Genomic DNA, 20,751 nt, shown 5'->3' with positions numbered 1-20,751 from the left:
ATTGGATCTGAAAAAGAACCTTTTCTACTTTATAGAATAGCACAATACTCTAATTTTCATTAATAGTATACAACAGCATCCAGGGGCGGATCCAGGAATTTTCAATAGAGGGGGCGCCGAGCCAACACCGCCGCCGCCACGGCTCGGCGCCCACACAAAGTCAGGCGCTGCTCTGCAAAAATACACAGAGTCAGGCGCCGATCTGCAAAAAATAGAGGGGCGCGCCCCCTCTAAATCCGCCACTGCCGCCATCCAATGCCTGAATGGCCTAACTTCTGAAGATAGTATTTCCTTCAATTATTACCGGTATATTATATGGCGCTTAATACCTATATTATATGGCATATGGCACGTAAGAAGAGTTGAAATGCTGCATCAAATGTGTGGGAAAGGGGAAGCTGCCCCTGTGAGAAGTCTCCCATTGGCCTTTCCTCTGCCCATCTTGATATTTATGATTTTAGACCTTTTAAAAAACCTTTTAACCCATCTTGACCTTTTTTCTACGTTTGCTCACATGACGGTTATTTTGCCCCCGGGGGCACATCAAAAATTTTGGTGGGTATGCTCCCCCAGAATTTTGAGGTGGTGGGTCTTTGGGAGCTGATGGCGTACCGGTAAAGGGGTCTTTCGGAGCTGCGAACCGGGCTGCGAACAAGTAAAATGGGGTCTTTTGGAGCTGCGTAAAGTCAAAATCAAGGGTCTTTCTTGGCTTTCTGGTTGAAAATCGCCTGAAAAAACAAGAAATTTGAGGAATGAGCAATTTTTGGGTCTTTTAGAGCTGAAATTATCAAAATCAAGGGTCTTTTGGAGCTGTATTTTGGTCAAATATAGGGGGTCTTTCGGAGCTGCAAAACCCAAAAAGGGGGGTCTTTCCGGGGGAGCATATCCGTATGGTCATTTGTGTTGAGTGCCCCCCCGGGCCTTGCCCTCCCCGCCCTTCTGAAAAAAATCCAGGCTACGCCACTGAATGGATGGAGTGAATTGTGTAACATTAAAGCAGGGAAACCCACCACAAACTGCATAAAAAATAATGCCATATAAAAATATCAGCCTATACATATTGAGCAAAGAGCTACGGTCATTCGTAAGCAATATTTTCTAGTCCAACTTCTCCATCTGGTGTGTAGTGCACAGGCATTGCTCCAGGAAGCTTTAGCGCACCACCCATTAGTGGTACCATGAGCCTTGTGTACTTCCCAAGCCTCGTCTCGGAATTGTTGAAGAGCTGGTCCCCAGTTATCGGTGGGTGATGACATTGCCTTCCAACGCTGTAAAACAAAGTAGCAATATTGATCTTCATTATTAACTAAATGCAAACTATAGATGGTGCTATTTATCCTAAATCAGGTTTCTTTATTTGCAAGAGTTGGGTGATTAATACCGTCATTAAAACAGCGGGAATAGGTGAAACAAGCAACAAGGACATTTTATAAACATATTTAATCAACAATAAAAGGAATTATTTGTATTAAAAGCTTGAAAGGGTAATTTCCAGTAACTAAATAGCGCCACCAATTTTGGCATTAATACATACATTTTATATCCGAAAAAGCTTTAAAAAATACTATAAAAGTGAATAATTTTGTAAAAGAGGGGAAATTAAAGTTGAGAACGACTCAAAAGCATTTGTATACATTAGCACGACATCACTTTTAACTGTTTAAGCCTAAAATTTGGTTATACATGATGTTTTGTTTGAAAAGCTAATAAATGATCCCATCAAACAACCGTGTGCACCAGGGACATATTGCCCCATATCCCTGCTTGCACGTAATTTCAAATAGCTTCAAATGACACTAAATTCCGACGTAATTGGTAAGCATGGTAAGGCGAAGAACTAGTTGTCCACGTCCAACTTTGTCTCGTCAGTACAGACATAGACTGTTACCATATTCTTGTTTTACTCTTTAGACACATATGCGGTGGGGTGTTCTTTACGAGCGAAGAACATACCGCTTAGAGCTGCTTCGGGATTATTCACATACCACTGTGGTGACCACTGATGACTTGTAACATATATCACTTATAGCTAGGGACAGTTACAGTTTATTCAGATGGGAATGAGCTACCTAAATAATCTTGATGCAAAATAACCGGCAAAATAACTAGAAAAAGGGTGTGGTTGAAGCTTGCTGTTCCAATGGTTGCGGACACGCGACTCTTCCCAATGTTCAACTGGTGCATGGTCATATGCTATAAACATACAAATTTACCATAATAATAACACCGCCCTATAACACATAATAAAGCTCGTGTGTACTTGTGTGTAAACTTTAAAACGAAGCAATTGAGCTAGCAGCAAGAAGGCCCTACTTGCAATAGCTGCCCTATAGACATTTGACAATTCTGTATTCTGTAGCCTATTATATATTGTACATATATGACACCTGGCAGCTATTGCAGATTGAGCCTTCTTGCCCTAAACCCTTGAAATTCTAATAACCACAAACTAACCTGTTGTAGATTTCCTTCAGCTCGGAAGAATTCATACACCATTATGACGGGTATCCATACTACACAGCTAACAGATATCAACCAGCCTATGATACGGGCCCATACTGGGTATGGTCCATTATATTCCGGTTCCTCCCAATTCAAGAAACTGAACATCAGCACAAACTAGGAAAAAAAAGACAACGAAAACATTGAAAATAAGCATTATATTTGGTATCAATGAAGTCATCTAGTATACATATCCTTAAAAGTTTTGAAAGCAGATTTTGAAAGCTGACAGCTAGAATTTCTACTAGTGTATTCATACCATATGGCATTATTGACTAGTTAGCAACAGGTGGGTGGATCTATACAGTAGAGTTCATTTTTGATTTTCCATTTTAGGTAGACCTATTTGGTGGGTCTTATATTTAGGGCTGGGTGACCGGTGACTGACTTTTTAAAAAGACGTTTACAAGACGCGCCCCACTGCTGTTCGTGCGTATGTTAGACGAGGAATGCATCATATACCAGCTGCATGGTAACCAAAACAAATCAAAATAGTGACCATTTAAAGTCATCTCAGGACCGCGACACTCCGTATCCGGCACTTGTTGGAAGACATCTAGTACAGCAGACAGTACATGTACAATGTGATTTTCTCATTTATAATTAGGATTACGTCATTGCCAGAGCTTGTTTATTTGTTCATTAGAATGATTGACAGCGGTGGGCGGACTTATACTCTTTGTTTTGTGAGCGGTACAAAAATGTGATTCTCTAATTAATTATAGGTCAAGGTAGGTCAATTCGGACCGTCTCTTCCCCAGACCTCTATGTAGGACTCGATGGTATCTTCTCATTACACGTTCGTAGTAAGACTTGGCCGGCGACGACGCTTGCGAATTGCCTGTCTTCAACTGCGGTATAGCATGGTATAGGCAGTTTGTAGAGACTGTCTTATCTCATTATTATAGTATCTCTGGTCATCTGATGAGGAGGTGATATCATGAGCCTGATTCAGGAGGGCACCGGTCATCATTTGGCAGTTTTAAATGGAATTCCCGCATTTTGCACTAGGATGTGTAAGAGTTCCCCGTTCCTATGACGCTACGTGTGTGCTCCTATTCTATTGACATTGTGCTCATTTGAAAGTTTACAACACAAAATAGTCTTACCATTAGAATGGCTGGCGTTATCATACTCCACATCAATGGCCACACTTTAAATGGCCATCCTCCTAAGAAATCTATATAAGCATCACCAACCATAGACCTGATGTCATTGGTGAATCGTTTGGCACCATAAATCCATGATATTCCAACAGATTCCAAGATGGCGAACACGATGATTGGAAAGCCGGCTGAGTAACTGTCTAGTAGCGATGCCCAATAACCTCCCGCCTGGAAAAGAAATATCGATTTTAAATATTACCCCTATGTCATTTACAATTCACGTTTTTAGAGCTACCTGACTAAAGATTTTTTGTACTTGCAAGGTATTGCAGATGATTGAGCTATTTTGGAGATACTTCATTCAAACACCTGCGAGCAGGGGCGTAGCAAGCGGGTGGACAGGGTGGACGAAGTCCATGGGCCCCGACGGTTCCAGGGCCCCGAGCAAAAGAAGTTTGTTAGGGATAGGGCTGATAAAGGAGCTGTTAAAAGGACCCCGCACTGCTCCTTGTCCATGGGCCCCGAAGCTCTTGCTACGCCCGCCCCTGCTTGTGAGATTGTTTGGAGCGGTTCACTGAAAATGGTCTATGAACGTTATCAGAAATATTCAAACGTTGTGTCTGTGATTTTAGTCTATCTACCCCGAGTCACCGGCACTAGCTTTGAAGTTCAGCGTGTTCTACGTTAATTGATCCATATTTGCCCGGCATATTTGCGGATCCTGCTCTCAGGTGGAGCATCATTGCTTCCGCTTATTCTGATCAAGCTAAGACGTTTTATCTAGAAACTTACATTGGTGACACATATTAGACCTATGAGGTAACCAACAACACAGGCGCAGAATGTAACCTTTGTCTTATGCTTCCGTAATTTATCTGGATAATCGTCAACTATTGCGGTAACTACTGATTCGATGATTACAAACTGTAAGAACAAAGACAGATAAATGATTAGTATTCATATCTTGTGCCAAATTTATAGCTTTTTATATTTTAAAACTCTAAAAATGGTATAAGCAAACAAACAAACAGAAGAAAGCAAGTGTCGAATAGTGAAACGAAACTTTATTTTAGGTATGTGCGGGGTATGTTTAGACGTTTGGTTTGTGACTGTGTGGATTACAGGGTTGCCGCTATACTACGGCCAAAAAGGATCGAGTCCAGTTAAATTGGATCCGATAATCTGCACAATTTGATACCTGTAATGTCCCAAAGAATTATGTGTCTGTGGACACAAATTCTGAGATGGTCATCAGTGTCAAATTATGGGGTCCAGTCCAATTGGACCCAAGTTTACTGTGCATAAAGACTAAAAAACACAAGAACACTGATTGTGGGTGTGTGTGTGTAACGTGATTGGTACCGTATGGGACTATAATGGGTGTGAGCACGGGGTGGGCATACGTACATAATTTTGTGATTGTGTGGGGTGTTTTCTCAAGGCTGTTGGTGGAGACGAGATATGAAATGAATAGTACAACTCATGTTAATGTTATCACTAGAATTTACAATCGATTCTGTATTTAGTCATGTGTTTAAAAAAAGGAAAGGGCAAGATCATGGTTGCCGTGCTTACCTCACTATCGAGTCCTAATGTTAGCAACATAAGGAAGAACAGAATAGCCCACAGTGGCGAAATGGGCATGCGCGCTACGGCCTCCGGGTAAGCAATGAACGCTAACCCAAAACCTGCAGGAAAGGAAAACGAGAACACGATTACACTTCAAGTATTTCTACGCGTACGCCGTCGATTATCACAGTATCGGCGCAACAGGTCTCTGTGTGAGTGGTCGAGCTTATCAGATGTGTCTCTGACTTCATCTGGACTCACACAGAGAACGGTTGCACCGGTACTGTGATAACCTTAGCCTCGGTTCGAGGCTTCTGGGCTCTGGGATGGTGTTCCCCCCCCCCCCCTTTTTTTGCTTCTCGATTTATTTTTTATTCTTGTGTCTTCATATCCTGTCCACTCACCTTTGATCTGTACATGATAATATCAGATTACTACCTCTCTTTGTTGTCATGGTTCTGAGAAAATAACCAGAGAAAATTGCTGATTCCAATCAGTTTTATGTCTTACTCACAACACTGTTAAGTTCTCAGTGTATTATAGGCTCCTTCTAATTCTTTCTTGTTGCCCTAGTTTGAGGCCACCAGAAAGATCACTAACGGAGCCAATTATAGATTGAGAACTTCTTGTAGTTGAGAGCAGTTTAAGTGATGAAAATTGGGATCAACAATTTTCTCTATTATACATATACACATCCCTGCCTGTTTAAATCATGGCAAGCAGGACCTCTGGAGATCAGAGGTAGGTGGATCGACAGGACAACACTTAGAGAGATCAGAATAAAAATAAATCGAAGCAAAAAAAGACAAATGAAAGACAAAAAAGAAAAAAAAGATAAATATATCAAGAAGCAAAAAGGAAAAAAAACTATCCTAGTGCCCTAACGCCTCGAACCGAGGCTATGATAACCTACGGCGTACTCTTTGATATACCTTGAGCACATGGATAGCCTTACAATGAGGGTCCGATTTCCCCTAGGCCACCAATACGCCATACAATAGGCAACATAGCAGGACTAAATGGGATGTTTTTGACTACAACTTTACACATGGCTTTTAGCAACGCGATTCTCGAGCAAAATCTTGGAGGGAATCCGCTGTGTAAACTATCTTGAGGATTCCAATTCCTATTTTGTTCCCAAATTCATCCCCAAGAAATTTAGTGGAATTCCCCGATTTACCCTAGTGGTCTTCGAGTGCCGTGTGAACATACCATTTTGCTATTCTCGAGTGCCGATCTTAACCTATATAGATAGATGACAGTAAGCTTCCAGTTGTAATTCCCGAACTGACATCAACAGGCATTGCAAAACGGTCTTCAATGGAGTCGTGTTGGCACGCAGTCTGGAATTGGCTTAGGAATCACAATAACTCTCGAGTAAGCCAATCCTCGAGATTTCTATGACCGTCTGAATAAGCCTTATGACAGATAGGCCCGCAGATAGCAAATCTCAGATGGTACTAAAATGTGGTGATAATGAAAGCTTTCTTTAAGGCAAGCGCTAACGTAATGTCATGCGTATTAATTAATGCAGATACCATACTCACCACTTTCAGCCACTTCTGACACTGGAAGATCCAACTCATGCGCCATAAATCCAATAATGGAAAAGATGACAAATCCAGCCAGAAGACTTGTACAAGAATTGATAGCGGGGACAAGTATCGAATCGCTGAAAAGGATTGGTGTTTAAAACAGGTAAAAATCAAATCAATATAAATTTTGAACAGGGCACAAAAACATTCCGGATTCAGACTACAGAATCAACGTGAGAGGCGCATCTTTGTTTAAAAAGGTGTGATCGTAGAAATTATTATACAGGATGAGGTTTTTGTACAAGGACGCTGTACACGAACGTGTGACGTCATTATTTGATGCGACTTTAACTCTTGTATCATCGATACTCCTGAAACAAATTGACGTCACGCGTTAGACCAGAGAAGATGATAAAAGAGGAGGTCGCTCGCTGCCCACATCAAATAAATAATGTGTGCATCCGCCTATTGATGGAAATAATGATCTAATCCGATTGATCAACTAATACGATAAGTGGCTTTGCGAGTCACGACTGTCTAGCTCTAAACAGCGCATGCCCGGATATCAATTTGTTACGTCAGTTGACCGCGAAATATAATTTCTGTATTGTTTGGCATGACCGACTGCTAAGGTTGACCTGAGATCCCTGTGAAAAAGACCCTCATTTTGGATCCAAATAGCATTTTTGGACACGTTTGGACACAAAACGGGAGTATATGGAGAAACTGACACGAGTTTGAATTACTGATTACACTAGTTTTAAGTTTCCGTAAATTGCCGCAAATATTCAAATGCTTATCATTTAAATTTCTTTTCCTTTGACCTTATATTAATTTTACTGGAAAATTAATTATGCCTGACTTTCCATAACGTAACAAAACTTTTGTTTTTTTTAATGGGAGTTGAGATATATATGATGCTTTTTCACTCGTTTAAAATCCTGGTCACCCTGGTTAGTATTATTTTTCTTTAAAGAAAAAAAGCATGATTTGACTGCAAAATTGGGAATTTAACGATGTACTTCCGTGTGTGGATTATTTTCTCCACTAAGCAGTCCAAGAGAACGCCAAATATGGATCAGGAGTATTACATAATAATACCCTGCTATGACAATAGCTGCACTTAATCGTATAATCTCCTTATGTGGTTAGCATGGATGGGCCAGGAAATCCACAAGGTCAGCCAATGTATATATACATGTATTCGGTACATGTGCCATATCTTTTACAATGGGTGATAAATTTCTGGTTTGTTTTATTTCAAAACGCAACATTCGATATTCTAAAGCTTGGTCCAAATCCAAGAGAAGAACCAACTCTAGTAATTTATGTGGTTTCAAATTATATCAGATGTTGCCTTTTTGATAGAAATTGTGTTTGTTGATGTGCACAGTTTCCCATTAGATCATAACATGCTGTTGTACATCCAAGGTCAAAGGTCTTTTAATCCATATTTGGCGTTGTTCTGGGACTGCTAAGAGAACTACCGAATCAGTCGTGCGTGTGGCGGATGAACAGATCACCACAAAGGAAGTTTCAAGTGGTATTTTAAGTACCCCAAACAAAGAAAAGTGAATGGAGGTTAACTGTGGGTAATCGGATTATATGTTCGAGCGATCTCCTCTTTTCTCATCTTCTCTGGTTAGACGCACAAAATCCTAATTCTGTCTATTATTTATAAGGTTAATATATAAATTCGTATCACTTGTTTAATGATATGCATTTATTAACTTATAATAACAAGAAAAAAACTGCATCGTAAAATATCACTTGTGTTGTTTCAGACTACAAGAACGTAACAAAAATTTCATCCAACACTAGAGGTTATGAAAATGTCAAAAATGAAACTAAAACTAGGCGACCCGCTGTAGTGGGTACGCCCAAAAGTAGTTTCAATTGCTCAGATCCATTGCCAGTGAATAATCATGCAATTGAATACCTAAGAGGAAGAAGAGCCCAACTCCATCTCCATAATATTCCCAATATTTGTGGAAGAAACCAACTCCATGGAGTTGGGCCTTTCTTCCATGTAAACCATGATTAAAAGGGCATTTCGTGATCCACAGCCTCATCCCCCACTTTTCTCAAAAAAGTTGAGATTTTTATATCACTGGAAACCTCTGGCTACATGATGTTTATGTACAAAATATTTCTTGCAGATTAATTCGTTTAGCAAAGATATCGTGAAATTTGAATTGCACCAGAACGAAATTACAACGCATTGTATGGAGCAGTGTAATACACATAATCATGCATAACTCGCTAACGCAAAATCGGAATCAACTGAAATTTTGGGAATAGGTTTTTTCGTGGATATCTAATGAAAAATGACATAAATAGAGGATGCTAGGATCACGAAATACTCCTTTAAGTGTACTTGGAAGATTATTTAGAGAGTTGATTTGTTCCCTTCTTTCACACACAAGGATGCTGGCAGTCAAATGCGATGCCCAGGTGTAACTCATTTTTTGTAAAATGGTGGAGTTGGGCCCTTCTTCCTCTTAGGTATTCAATTATTATCGTTTATTTGAAATGTATTTACTCGATCCACCATTCCACCGTATATCTATAAGATATTTTGTTCAAACTCACAAGTAGCAATTGTTGTGAAATTTGTTATAAGAAGCTAACGTCAAGAGACCACCCCAGGCAGCACTGAGTGAATAGAATATCTGTACTGCAGCATCTAGCCAGACCTATAGACGAAACATAAAATAGTCAGAAAAGATCGTTTGTAAAAATAATGTCTGATGTCACAAAGACATAAGTAACAGTGTAAATTACTGACCAGTTTATCATTAAAATCGTAATTTTGATCCACCAGTCTTTCAACTGCTACGCGCGATCATTGTGCCGCCATGTTTATTGTTTTGAGATCGGGGCCGAGGGACTCAGGCTAGATTCTACTTACACGTGACTCAGCGAGTTGAGAAACATCAGGTGTGATGAAGAACTTGATTCCTTCGTAGTATCCAGGAAGAGTTAATCCACGGACAAGTAAGATGATGAGAACCAAATACGGGAAGGTAGCAGTGAAATATACAACCTGAAAGAAACAAATAAATAAATAATGAACTCACCTCGATTTGATTAATATGATGAGACAAAGAAGGACTATGACCAAGGCAGGAGGAAGGTAAAAAAAACCGGTCGTTATTAGTTTCAGTCTGGTCGTAATTGGGTCGGTCCTTCATGTAGTTATTTCGTGTAAGCTATTCCTATATCCTAGTATTGGAGACCAAAATTAAAACGACTAGTGTTGACGTTCTGTCAACCAGGCCGAAAATGTCGCACTGTGCAGGTTAGCAACCAATCACGCCGCGCCTTTGATCTGACGTCAGACGCTAATTTGATTATAAATACTACCTTGCCAGATGACTTGATTCCCTTGATGAGACACAGGAAGACTATGATCCATGCCAGGAGGAGAGTCAATGCCAGCTGCCACACAATGGTACCAGTCTCATTCATACTAGGGGATTCACGTAGTACACCATTTCTGAATGAACATGAACATACAAAAACTCTATTAGTGGTGACAGGTTAGATATAAAGAGCCAGTCTCATTATTGCGGGTGTGCATGGTGTGTGAGATCATGAAAATGTCCTAAAAATATATTTTTCTCATTTTCTCTTTCCTATTTTATTCCCGGGACTTTATTCTCTGTTTGTACGTTTGTTTATCGTCTCCTCCAGGTTTATTATTCTTTCTTCATCATCCTTCTTTGCTCTTCTTTCCGTTCTCCTCTTCCATAACAATTCTAAGTGCGATTTGATATTTTATTTGCTATAGGTTCAATTGGCCGCAACAGATTGTCAATGACACTAATGAATCTGACAAAATAGTAATAAAATCATACCGTAGAATTCCGTCCACAAGCATGCCTCCAAATGAGTGTTGTTATTGTTGTTTTTTATGAAAGAGCAGGGGCGTAGGCAGCTTTCTTGGTCAGGAGGGGCAAAATAAAATTTCGGGGACACAAACGAAAAAAACTTGCAGTTGCATCATACAATTTTATACTGGTTTTGTTTTTAGAGAGGCTTTATTTATTGGGACGATGTGCCGGTGTAGCGCGATAAAATTTTGTACTTTGCATTATTTTCGCTCATGATTGGGATGAAAAGGGCTTTAATGTGACAATGTTTTTATATTTTACACTATTTTGGCCCATGATCGGGGTAAATTTTGGTGGAAAAGGGGCTCCTTGCCCCTTTTCTTTTCCTTTGCCCTCCAGATTTTCTCTTTCATTTTTTGTCAGAGGGGCACTTTTTTCTTTCATTTTTTGTCGCTACTGTGAAAGAGGCGAAAGGCAGACACCATCCACAAAAACAATATCTGGAGTTTGGGCAGCTGTTCAACGTGTATTTAATATTGTATGACCAATATTGTAATGTTTTTTGGAGGGTGCTGCCTTTTATCTCTTTCGTCAAAAAAACACCACTCATTTAGGGGCATGTATGCGTGCAGACAGAATTCTACGGTATATCATAAAGACACTACATTTTGGCCCGGCTTTTTGGTTTTTTGAAACATACTCACATCCAAAATTCTTCTACGGATCGTTCACGACCGTCACCCAGTGGATCCATATAATTTGAAATATCATAACTTCCATTGGGTAAAACAGATACTTTGTAGTAATCACGTGATGTGTCATTCAATGAATCCAACGGAACACACGTACCTTGAAGAGAAACAGTGGAGCAGATGATTGATATTGTTATAGGGTCAAAGGTCAAATGCAGAAATAACTAAGTTATGAAACTGATATACCAATGGAACTTATGGAAGGTACAAATTCAAAACGTGCAACCCTATTGGTAGCACAAAGAGGTACGGGGCAACCTACTTTGCTGCAAACTATCTACAGTTGCATCAGGTGATAGGCGAGGTTTGCTTGTTATCTATTGACAAAAGGCAGTCTTCAGTGAACAACTCTTTCCAGATCCACCAAACCTTTAAATTTAGCAGATAGGCGCTAGGCGAGGTCTACTTGTTCTGTGTTGACAAGTGGCAGTCTTCAGTGAACGGCTCTTTTCAGAGCCACCAAACCTTTTACATTAGTAGATAGGCGAGATCTGCTTGTTCTCTGTTGATAAGGGGCATTCTTCAGTGAACGGCTCTTTTCAGAGCCACCAGTAGGCAAGTGGTGGCCTATCACATTCTTAGTAGCTCTTAGTTACTTTGTCCTGAAAAAGTCAGAGCTACTCCTGACGAAAGCTTGACAGTTCTAAACTTGTCCAACGGCAAACCCAATAAAAACTTACTAATTGTTATGAAGTCCCGTCGTAAAAGCTATCCCACAACCTATTGGTTTATACACATCATGCATCGCTTGTACCCTTTTTACTCATTTATTTTTTTCTGATGAACGTTTACATACCATTATTTACGATGATGCTGGTTTTATTTGCAACACAGTCGTCAAATAGGTCACTACAGTATATGCTGTTCCATGAGTGATTGCATCCAACCCACGGGAGCATAGAGGTGAACGATGAGAAGAGGTAATACAAGGAATAGGTGATGATGATGTTATATGAGATACCACCGAAGTAGTTGGCAAGGAGCATGCCGTAGCCAATACCTGCAATAAAGGTTAAAGGTTCAATCAGCGATTTAGTCATTCGGAAAATCGCAAAAATCATCAAAATTTAGTGTTTGCGCCTTTGTTAGTGTGTTTTTGAAAAGCCCGCCTCTTCCAAACGCACCTTCGGATTCTGAAATGGTTACTCAAAAAGTCTGGTTATTTCAAGTAGATTAAATTGTATGTCTGGAATAGGCAGGCATTTGGAAAACACCAAAAACGGACGGGTACCAATGATTTTGATACACCCTGTAAACCCTCTTCTAAATTGAATGCAGCTGTGCAATCTCAGAATTGCTTGAAGTCAAAGTGCCCTAACTTTTTTAATTATTCACACACGATATACGGTATAAATGAATATATTTTTAGAAAGGAAATAAATCGTGGAATCCGATTATAAACACATTTGGTGTAAAAACAACTGTTTGGAGAAAATCACACCTACAAAAAAACAAAAACAAAAACAAAACATTTTTGACAACATCAAAAGAGGGATTCTTCTACAAATTATGTAGAACAGTCACGCCACTTGCACACATGCATTGTTATTACCCAGTGTCTATGGGGTGTACAGAGATTTGGGGTCAAAGGCAATTACGGGGTCACTTCCGGTATAAAACGAAATACCTTCAAAAAACATATATTTAGTACAAACCTCTCATCATTGGGACCGATTTCCAGGCAGTCACTGGTCCTTCACTGCAATACTGTCCAAAGCTTATTTCGAGAAAGAATATAGGTAGACCAGCAAACACCAACATCACAAAGTAGGGTATGAGAAATGCACCTGTCAAATGAAGAAATAATGTTTTTAATAATACGGATTCACCAACATTTGCTCCCGCATTTGCTCCCACCAACTTGAAATTTTTTTAAGCGACCTTGTAAAATTTTTGCTTTCACCCATTGCTATTAATTTTGACCAAATCTTATGAAAATCCATCATCTTTACTTATTTGACCTCAGATGACCCCGGATGACCTTGGAATCAATCAAAGCTTACGATCGTAATCGTACAATTCGTCGGTGAGGTACAACTTTCTTGTCATTCAAGTTATTTAAGAGAAAAGCATAGATGTGAGTATTTGAAATATGTGGAAAACATGCAACTTCTGCATCAAATTTCATAAATGGCTCAATTTTCTTTTAGACATAAAAGTACCTCACATTAAGGGATCTAAAATGAGCGTTTATTGCGTTTCTACAGTATTTTTGTGGGACATGAGAGCACCTCAGACCTATCGAATTGCATTCTGAATACGAAGCATGTCTTTCTGATATCAAATAATTTTCATTTTTGAAAATCACAATATAATACAAATTTTATGACAAATTATAAAAATTTGATATTTTTCAAATTTTTGATATATAACAGTCCTCGAAGTAAATTATATAAATCTAATGTTATATTCTTAAAGTGTATGTAGCAGGGAGGAAAAGCCGACAGTCAATTGAAAATTTTGACCTTTCATATTGAAGATATGGATTTTTTTCCCAAAAAGACCTAATTTTTGTTGGTGTTTTGGGAAAAAAAATCCATATCTTCAATACGAAAGGTCAAAATTTTCAATTGATCGTCGGCTTTTCATCCCACCTACATACACTTTAAGTATAAATCATCAGATTTCTAAAGTTTACTTCAAGTACTGTTAAATATCAAAAATATCAATTTTAATGATTTGCCATAAAATGTGTATTAAATTGCGAATTTCCAAAAATCAAAATTATTTGATATCAGAATGACATTCTTCGTATTCAGAATGCAATTCGATAATGTCTGATGTGCTCTGATGTCCCAAAATAAATACTGTCCAAACGTTCATACCCCAGCCCTTAATGTTTATCTTTTCAGTCTATGTTTCACACTTTAAATCAACTTATGGGGCCTTACCTATTTTAGTTATACCCAACTTTATGAGGGCACTTACATTTTTGCGCTACCCTTGAGATACATCTGACTCATTTAGCTTTGACAAGGGTCCAACCGAAGTGCATCTCTCTTCTCATTCTCTCAGAGGATTACTAGCTCCCCCTTACTGTGAGACAAATGAGGTATAAAACGCCTTGCCCATAGTGTACAACACGTTGCCGCTAGAGGGAATCGAACCCACACCTAAAGCTAAAGCGATTATGAGTCGGACCCTTCAGGGATGGCTATAAAAACTCAACTGCCGGTTGCCCGCCGGTCCCGCCCGGTTGGAGCCGGTTCCTATTGTTCTAAACAAAACAATATAACACGGTTCAACCGCTTTCAACCGCCGGTCGACTGAGTTTTGAAAGCCGCCGTTACCCTTTCCAACTTTAAATTGCAGCTTACCTCCGCCATTTCTGTAGGTGAGGTATGGAAACCTCCATACATTTCCTAAACCGACAGCATAACCAGTACACGATAGAATGAAATCAAGTTTACTGCCCCAATTACCCCTCTCTTTATTCTCGTCATTGGCGTACTCCTTGATTTGGACCTGTTTTAGCACAAATGGAAGAATATCAGCATTATAATTTTTCACGTCCCTATCCTTTTACATGTTCCTATTACTTTTCTTCAAAAATATTAGCAATGACAATGACAATTAATGACCATGACCAATGGTCAATATCAACTATTTTTGTTATTATGATAATAATAAGATTAAGGTACAAAACTAATATGACCTCTTTCCAGGCTATTATAGTCTGCAACATTAACAGCAGAAAGCTTTGGAGCATATTACACATAAGAAGGTACTTGTTAAAAAATCTTCTTCTTTTTTTGAGCAATATTAGAGAAAGCTACAATGTTAAGAAAATCACTTTTGAAATTAAAAAGGCATTTTTCTTGAACAATTGCTACCAGTAGAGAAAAATACTATTTTATCCACATCTTACGAAAAATGCACTCTAAACAAGAATATGTCTTTAAAAAAGACAAGTTCACGGATCAGGTGTATAGTACATGTACTTTGAGCTACTTTGGTCTAACATTCAATATTCATATCTGACCTACTCTGCACTTATTCAACAATAAATAAGTGATATGAGGCTTAATAATGATACCTGCGTCTTGACTCTGGAAAACAATATTTTTTTAAAACCTCATTTTGCATTTAGTTTTTTTAAGCCACCTCGGGAGCCACCTGCAGGATCTCGTTTTGCATTTAGGTTTTTATTTTGTTGCAAAGTAGCAAAACTTTCTTTATATATGGCCCAATTCGTGCCTGGAAAAGGCTATCCCCTCTTACAACCTATCGACAGGTCTGATTTCTATAATGAGGTGTCACCGGGTTTGCAAGAGATAATAATACCAAATCTAAACACCATGAAATTTACCACATCACGACCAAGCTCACATTGGGCGCTCCATTCCTTTTTAAAGGATTTTTTATTAAGTCACCTACTAGGAAACAAATTTGGCTATAACTATGAAGAAAATTGTATCTTATCACTAAAGTAAACAAATTACACAGCTTGCTCTTGCTAGCTTTTGTCAGGGTCAGGGATATTTTGTCTCTTTATAGTCCTGCTTTAATATGAACACCAATATTATACAGGTTTATACACATGGGTTATTTATACAAGAGTCAATAAACATTCAATTAACTATAGATAATGGACTTAGTTTTGTGCAATGTAGTAATTTTCTGAAGTAAATCGTCTGCTGCACAGTTATCTATACAGAATGATATGTTTACTTTGTAATTAGTTATGTGTATTGTCAGCATGTGATGGCTATAAGCCAATTGCAAACATGTTTCTAAAAAAGGCTAAAAAATCCCTACACTGGATAGACTCTTTTCCGGGTTAGGGCTAATTAGTAAGTTGTCATGTGCGGCAAGATTAGATAAAGGCATACAAACTAGGGTATGAGATATTAGGAATTATTTCCTAGACTCTTAACCACAGGGCTAGTGGGCTACAATACCTATTCATGACACATGATATGTAAGGGATAAACTGTGCATATGAGATGTGGGGGAAAGTGGCATCATTTCACTGCCGTGAAAAAAGGCACGTTTCTGGCCGAAATCTGCTTAGAGTAAAATTCATAACTTTGAAATCACATAGTGATAAGGGACCGTTCAATATTTACGAGGGTGAGAGTTTTAATTTTTCTTTTGATGGGGGAATCTGAATATTTTACTGTATGAATCATAATGGAGAAGGAGGAATGTTACGTTTTAAGTGGAGAAAAGGGGGAAACAAGGGAGAATCCAAAAATTTGAGGGGACGCAAGAGGGTAATGGGAACTTTTTTCAAAACTGTGACTCCCCCATGGCGTAAATTTTGAACGGTCCCTAATATGTAGTAAACACTTTGACCATGCCATGTCACTATACATTTGGGTGAAATTGGGTCAATTTCATCCATTTTAGCTAAATTATATTATTTTCGAATTGCCCAATAGCTCCGAATAATGCAAAAATTCCCCTGTCAGGATATATTTCGGTGCTGCTCGATTCCCGATTGCATATAGACCTATAGGACACTCCTGCACTATCCGAGTATTCGGCTATTTCACCGTCCCGCAAAAGCTCGCAAAGTCTGGCAAAACCAAAAGAAGCTAAAAAATACTTTGCTATTAATTACAAATTGAATGTAAGCCTAGGTCAGACATTTAATGCTAAAATACAATTTTAATTGAATAAATAACCTTCTTGAAAACTATAGCCTATAGTTATGACGTGAACAAAACGAAGGACTTCAAGACCTGCAAAGTTACAATGTAGGGGCTGTACAATAATCCCTGGAAAGAATATTTTGGCAATGGGATGTTTTTACACAATAACATGCTCAAAAAAGCTTAGGAAAACAGTATACGCGTACGTTCAAATGCACAATATATCCTTTAAGTTTGCAAATTTGGGAACCAAAATATTAGGCATAGCCTATATGATTGAAGGAAAGAGATTTTTTTTTTTTTTTTTAGGGAGAGGCCCGGGGAGAGGGCAATAATTTGTTGGCCAAAAGGGGGGGGAGTAAATTTTGGCACGCCGTTTGAAAATATTACCCCCAGCCCTTATGCGTTTATAAATGTATTGGCCTCCGGGATTGGTCTACTTTCCATACGGCCAATGCCATACATGAAGTCAAAACCCTTGGCTAAGTTAAAGCTGCCACAAACAAAGTTTGTATGTAGGCGTGCACGTGATTGGGACAAACCACAGAATTCTGTGGGACAAACACATTTACATTTCAAGGTCACATTAAGGTACTTTAATACGAATTAATATACCTTTATTGTGTCCTATGTTGAATTTTATGAGCATGATAATGCATTCCATTATATCGTCATATTTCTTCACAACTTGTCAAAATGTAATTTCATCCTTGGAATACTATGCACATTTTTCATCAAATGAGTGTTTTATGTAAAAATTCTTGGCAAGTAAGGCTTAAATAATTAAGATGAATGATTTGGCTCTCGTGGTCAGGGGATGTGTTCCTATGTTGCGCAAAGCGCGGAAGCCAAACTATTGGAGTTCCAAAACAAGTCAACAATGTCGGTAACAAAGGCTGGACCCTTTTAAAACAATTTAAAATTATTAAAGAAAAGTGGACACAAAATGTGAAAAAGTGGACACCGCATTATCACCGGAATGTCCTTACTTTATTGTTTTAAAAATTTAGTGAACGGAGACGCTCAATATGCATTGAATTTACCTTAGGATATGAACGTCACCATTCATTAAAATGTTAAAACTATTCAACTACAGACAGTTGGGTGAAAGTACAGTGTCTATTTTTCAAATTTTGTGTCCACTTTTCTTTAATAATTTCAAAATGTTGTAAAAGGGTCCAGCATTTGTTATCAACCACACTTGTTTTTGAACTCCAATACTATTGGCAATAGTTCTTTGGCCAAAAAAAAAATACGTTTACACATTAGCTAATTTAAGATTGACAGCCTTACTGCGTATAGGTAAATCTAAGCCATCATGCATACATTTTGAATTAAATACTATCTGGTGGTAACTCTAAGCCATCATGCATACATTTTGAATTAAATACTATCTGGTGGTAACATGGTGTTACAACATAATTAAAACTACTGTAAACATGGTAAATAATATGCTCAGTTCTCTTACCCCTGCATGTCCCGTTCATTTGAACAGTGGAATTTGTTTTAATTGGCGACCATCTTGATTTTTTTTTACTTGGCCTTGTAGGATCTAACATACAATTCCAATGGTATATATTACCACGTTTATTATTTTAATACCATCTTTTCTATCTCTGATATTACATCTCAAACAAGTCCAAACTGGAGGTGCTTGAGAAGTCGAGTCAGTCATGGCAGATCATTGTCGAGCTTATACACACCAAGTCCATGTAGAAATAAACGATTTCATTAATATAAATAGTGTGATATAGTTATATTTGTAAAATGGAACCGACTATCTCACAATCATGAAAGATGTTACAGTTATATTTTCAATATAATACGTATCACTATCAGAACCATGACAACTACCTGTGGGTTAATTAAAGATAGTATCAAATATCGTATTGCTTAAAAGTTACAACGTATCAGTATCAAACCGTGCCGCCCAAAAGTGCATACACCAATCATGCCAATCGATCTAATAGTTGGAATGGTTGATGGTAGACCGAAATAACGAAAAAACACAAAATTATTCTACAACTTACCCCGTCTTCAGCCATGTTGGACTGTCCAAAGTGTTATCTGCCCACCTTAATGCATAAGTTTGTGTCCACTTTAGTAGCTGACCAATGACCACTCAAGCAACAAAAATACAAAGAGGGCAAAAGTTATGTCCAACTTTGGTGAACCACAGCCCGTTGCTTTCTAATACTAGTTTGTTTTGTCGCCGAAAAAATTGACCAAGAAGATTTTCCTTTTCACAAGATTATTCCAAAATGACCGCTTTCGAGCTTAAGTGGCAAAGGACACTATTTCCTATTGTTAAAGCGACTCCTGCAAACATAAAATGTTTAGTTTATGCATACTCAAACAAGTAGGCAGTTCCCAACCCGTAAACTATTGTACTTTAACAACTTACAAACTTCCACCATGAGTGTTTTCACGATGTTCTTTAACGCTTTACTTGCTGGTACAGATTTGAAACCAGATTTGAAATAATTAAACCAAATCTGAAGAAGTGGCGCAACAATTATTATACTTGGTTATTTTGTTTTTGCATCTATTTGAATAACTAATATCAGCATCAAACATATTGCTTTAGTTTTTGTTCGGTTGTTTACGCATAGACCCACTTCCATGGTCTATGGTTTACGTCACATGGCGGTGACGCAATTATTGGACCCGTGTCGTGGAATAATTTGCGCAGATATTTGGTAAAAGCAAGAAACCCACCTTGTGTGTTTTCTGAGCAATTGTTAGAATGCATTGAGTGGAACGAAATCTTTAGGTGCTTAAGATTTAAATCAAAATTATGACCTCAGATTATCTTGAAAATACTATGATTAACATATAAATGAGTCATATTTTTCTCCAAAACGAAGTTCTCCTGAAATCAGGTAATGTTGTCCATGTCCAAGACGTCCTTCAAGTCACCACCATACTGTAGTCCCGTTAATTCTATGGGCTATTCCATTTAGAATTCACACTCCCCCTGTGGAAGATTTTGGCAATATCTCCCACAGGGGAGTATGAATTTCAAACGGAATGAATACATTAGCAGCTCCATTTGAAACTCACTCTCCCTCTGGGGAAGATTCAGGTTGAATCTTTCTCAGAGGGTGTGTGAAATTCAAATGGAGCTGCCCAAAGTGCTTATTTCATTTGAAAATCATACTCCCCCTGTGGAAGATATTTCCAAAATCTTCCGCAGGGGTAGTGTGGATTTTAAATGGAATAGCCAAATGAAACAGCAAAATGCAAATATCACAGGATCAAGTTCCCAAAGTAGGCCAGCCAGTGACACTGAGAAAACAATAGGTTGGCATTGTCTTGATTAATTGAACATTGGTAAAATGTGCTGAAACAGGTGTCGGAGGTCTAGATACCAGCTGAGCGAGGTCTGGTTGCATGAATGGGGGTCTTTTACATCCAGGGTCTGGATTTAAATTATTCGCATATTAAATTTCTGTTTTAATTTGAATATTATAAAGTTAAACTAGTGCGTCTTGGTAATCCATAATACTATACTAGCTGCAACAATATGATTTAAATGTCATAGGTCTACCAAAATAGTGTTTGATAACTGATAATTAAAATACTAATTTTTATCGTTATTGGACCATTTTTTTATTGCATTTTACTAGGCCACGAAGCATTAAATTTCTGAATTTTTCAAATGACTAAAATAAAAACTAAGTTCCAATAACTTGAGAAATGCGCTAAATTTTAAAGCTACGCGCGCGGTCTCATTTTTTGTTGTTTTTTTGGCCTGAAATGAAAAAGATAAGGCTTCAAATCTCTTTTCTTTTTCAAGATTCAAATATGCGTCAAATCCATTTATTATTATAATAATAATATGGAAATTTAAT

General features: G+C 38.2%; 1 protein-coding gene across 1 annotated transcript; it reads right to left on the bottom strand.

Annotated features, from left to right (window-relative positions):
* Window positions 1-917: 917 nt before the first annotated feature.
* Window positions 918-19,132, bottom strand: LOC140139878 (sodium- and chloride-dependent neutral and basic amino acid transporter B(0+)-like). The gene is made up of 14 exons (XM_072161640.1): window positions 18,928-19,132; window positions 14,618-14,765; window positions 12,956-13,087; window positions 12,097-12,300; window positions 11,253-11,397; window positions 10,079-10,211; window positions 9,624-9,758; window positions 9,305-9,408; window positions 6,725-6,849; window positions 5,184-5,296; window positions 4,401-4,532; window positions 3,612-3,836; window positions 2,455-2,619; window positions 918-1,268 (listed from the first exon to the last, which is right to left on the bottom strand). The coding sequence occupies exons 1-14, from the start codon at window positions 18,940-18,942 to the stop codon at window positions 1,047-1,049; spliced, it is 1,998 nt and encodes a 665-aa protein (XP_072017741.1). The 5' UTR covers window positions 18,943-19,132; the 3' UTR covers window positions 918-1,046.
* Window positions 19,133-20,751: the final 1,619 nt, after the last annotated feature.

This window comes from Amphiura filiformis, chromosome 18 (assembly GCF_039555335.1).
Source record: "Amphiura filiformis chromosome 18, Afil_fr2py, whole genome shotgun sequence".
NCBI classification, from domain to species: domain Eukaryota; kingdom Metazoa; phylum Echinodermata; class Ophiuroidea; order Amphilepidida; family Amphiuridae; genus Amphiura; species Amphiura filiformis.
Note: the sequence above shows the minus strand (reverse complement) of the source record. Positions and strands in the feature narration are given on the sequence as shown.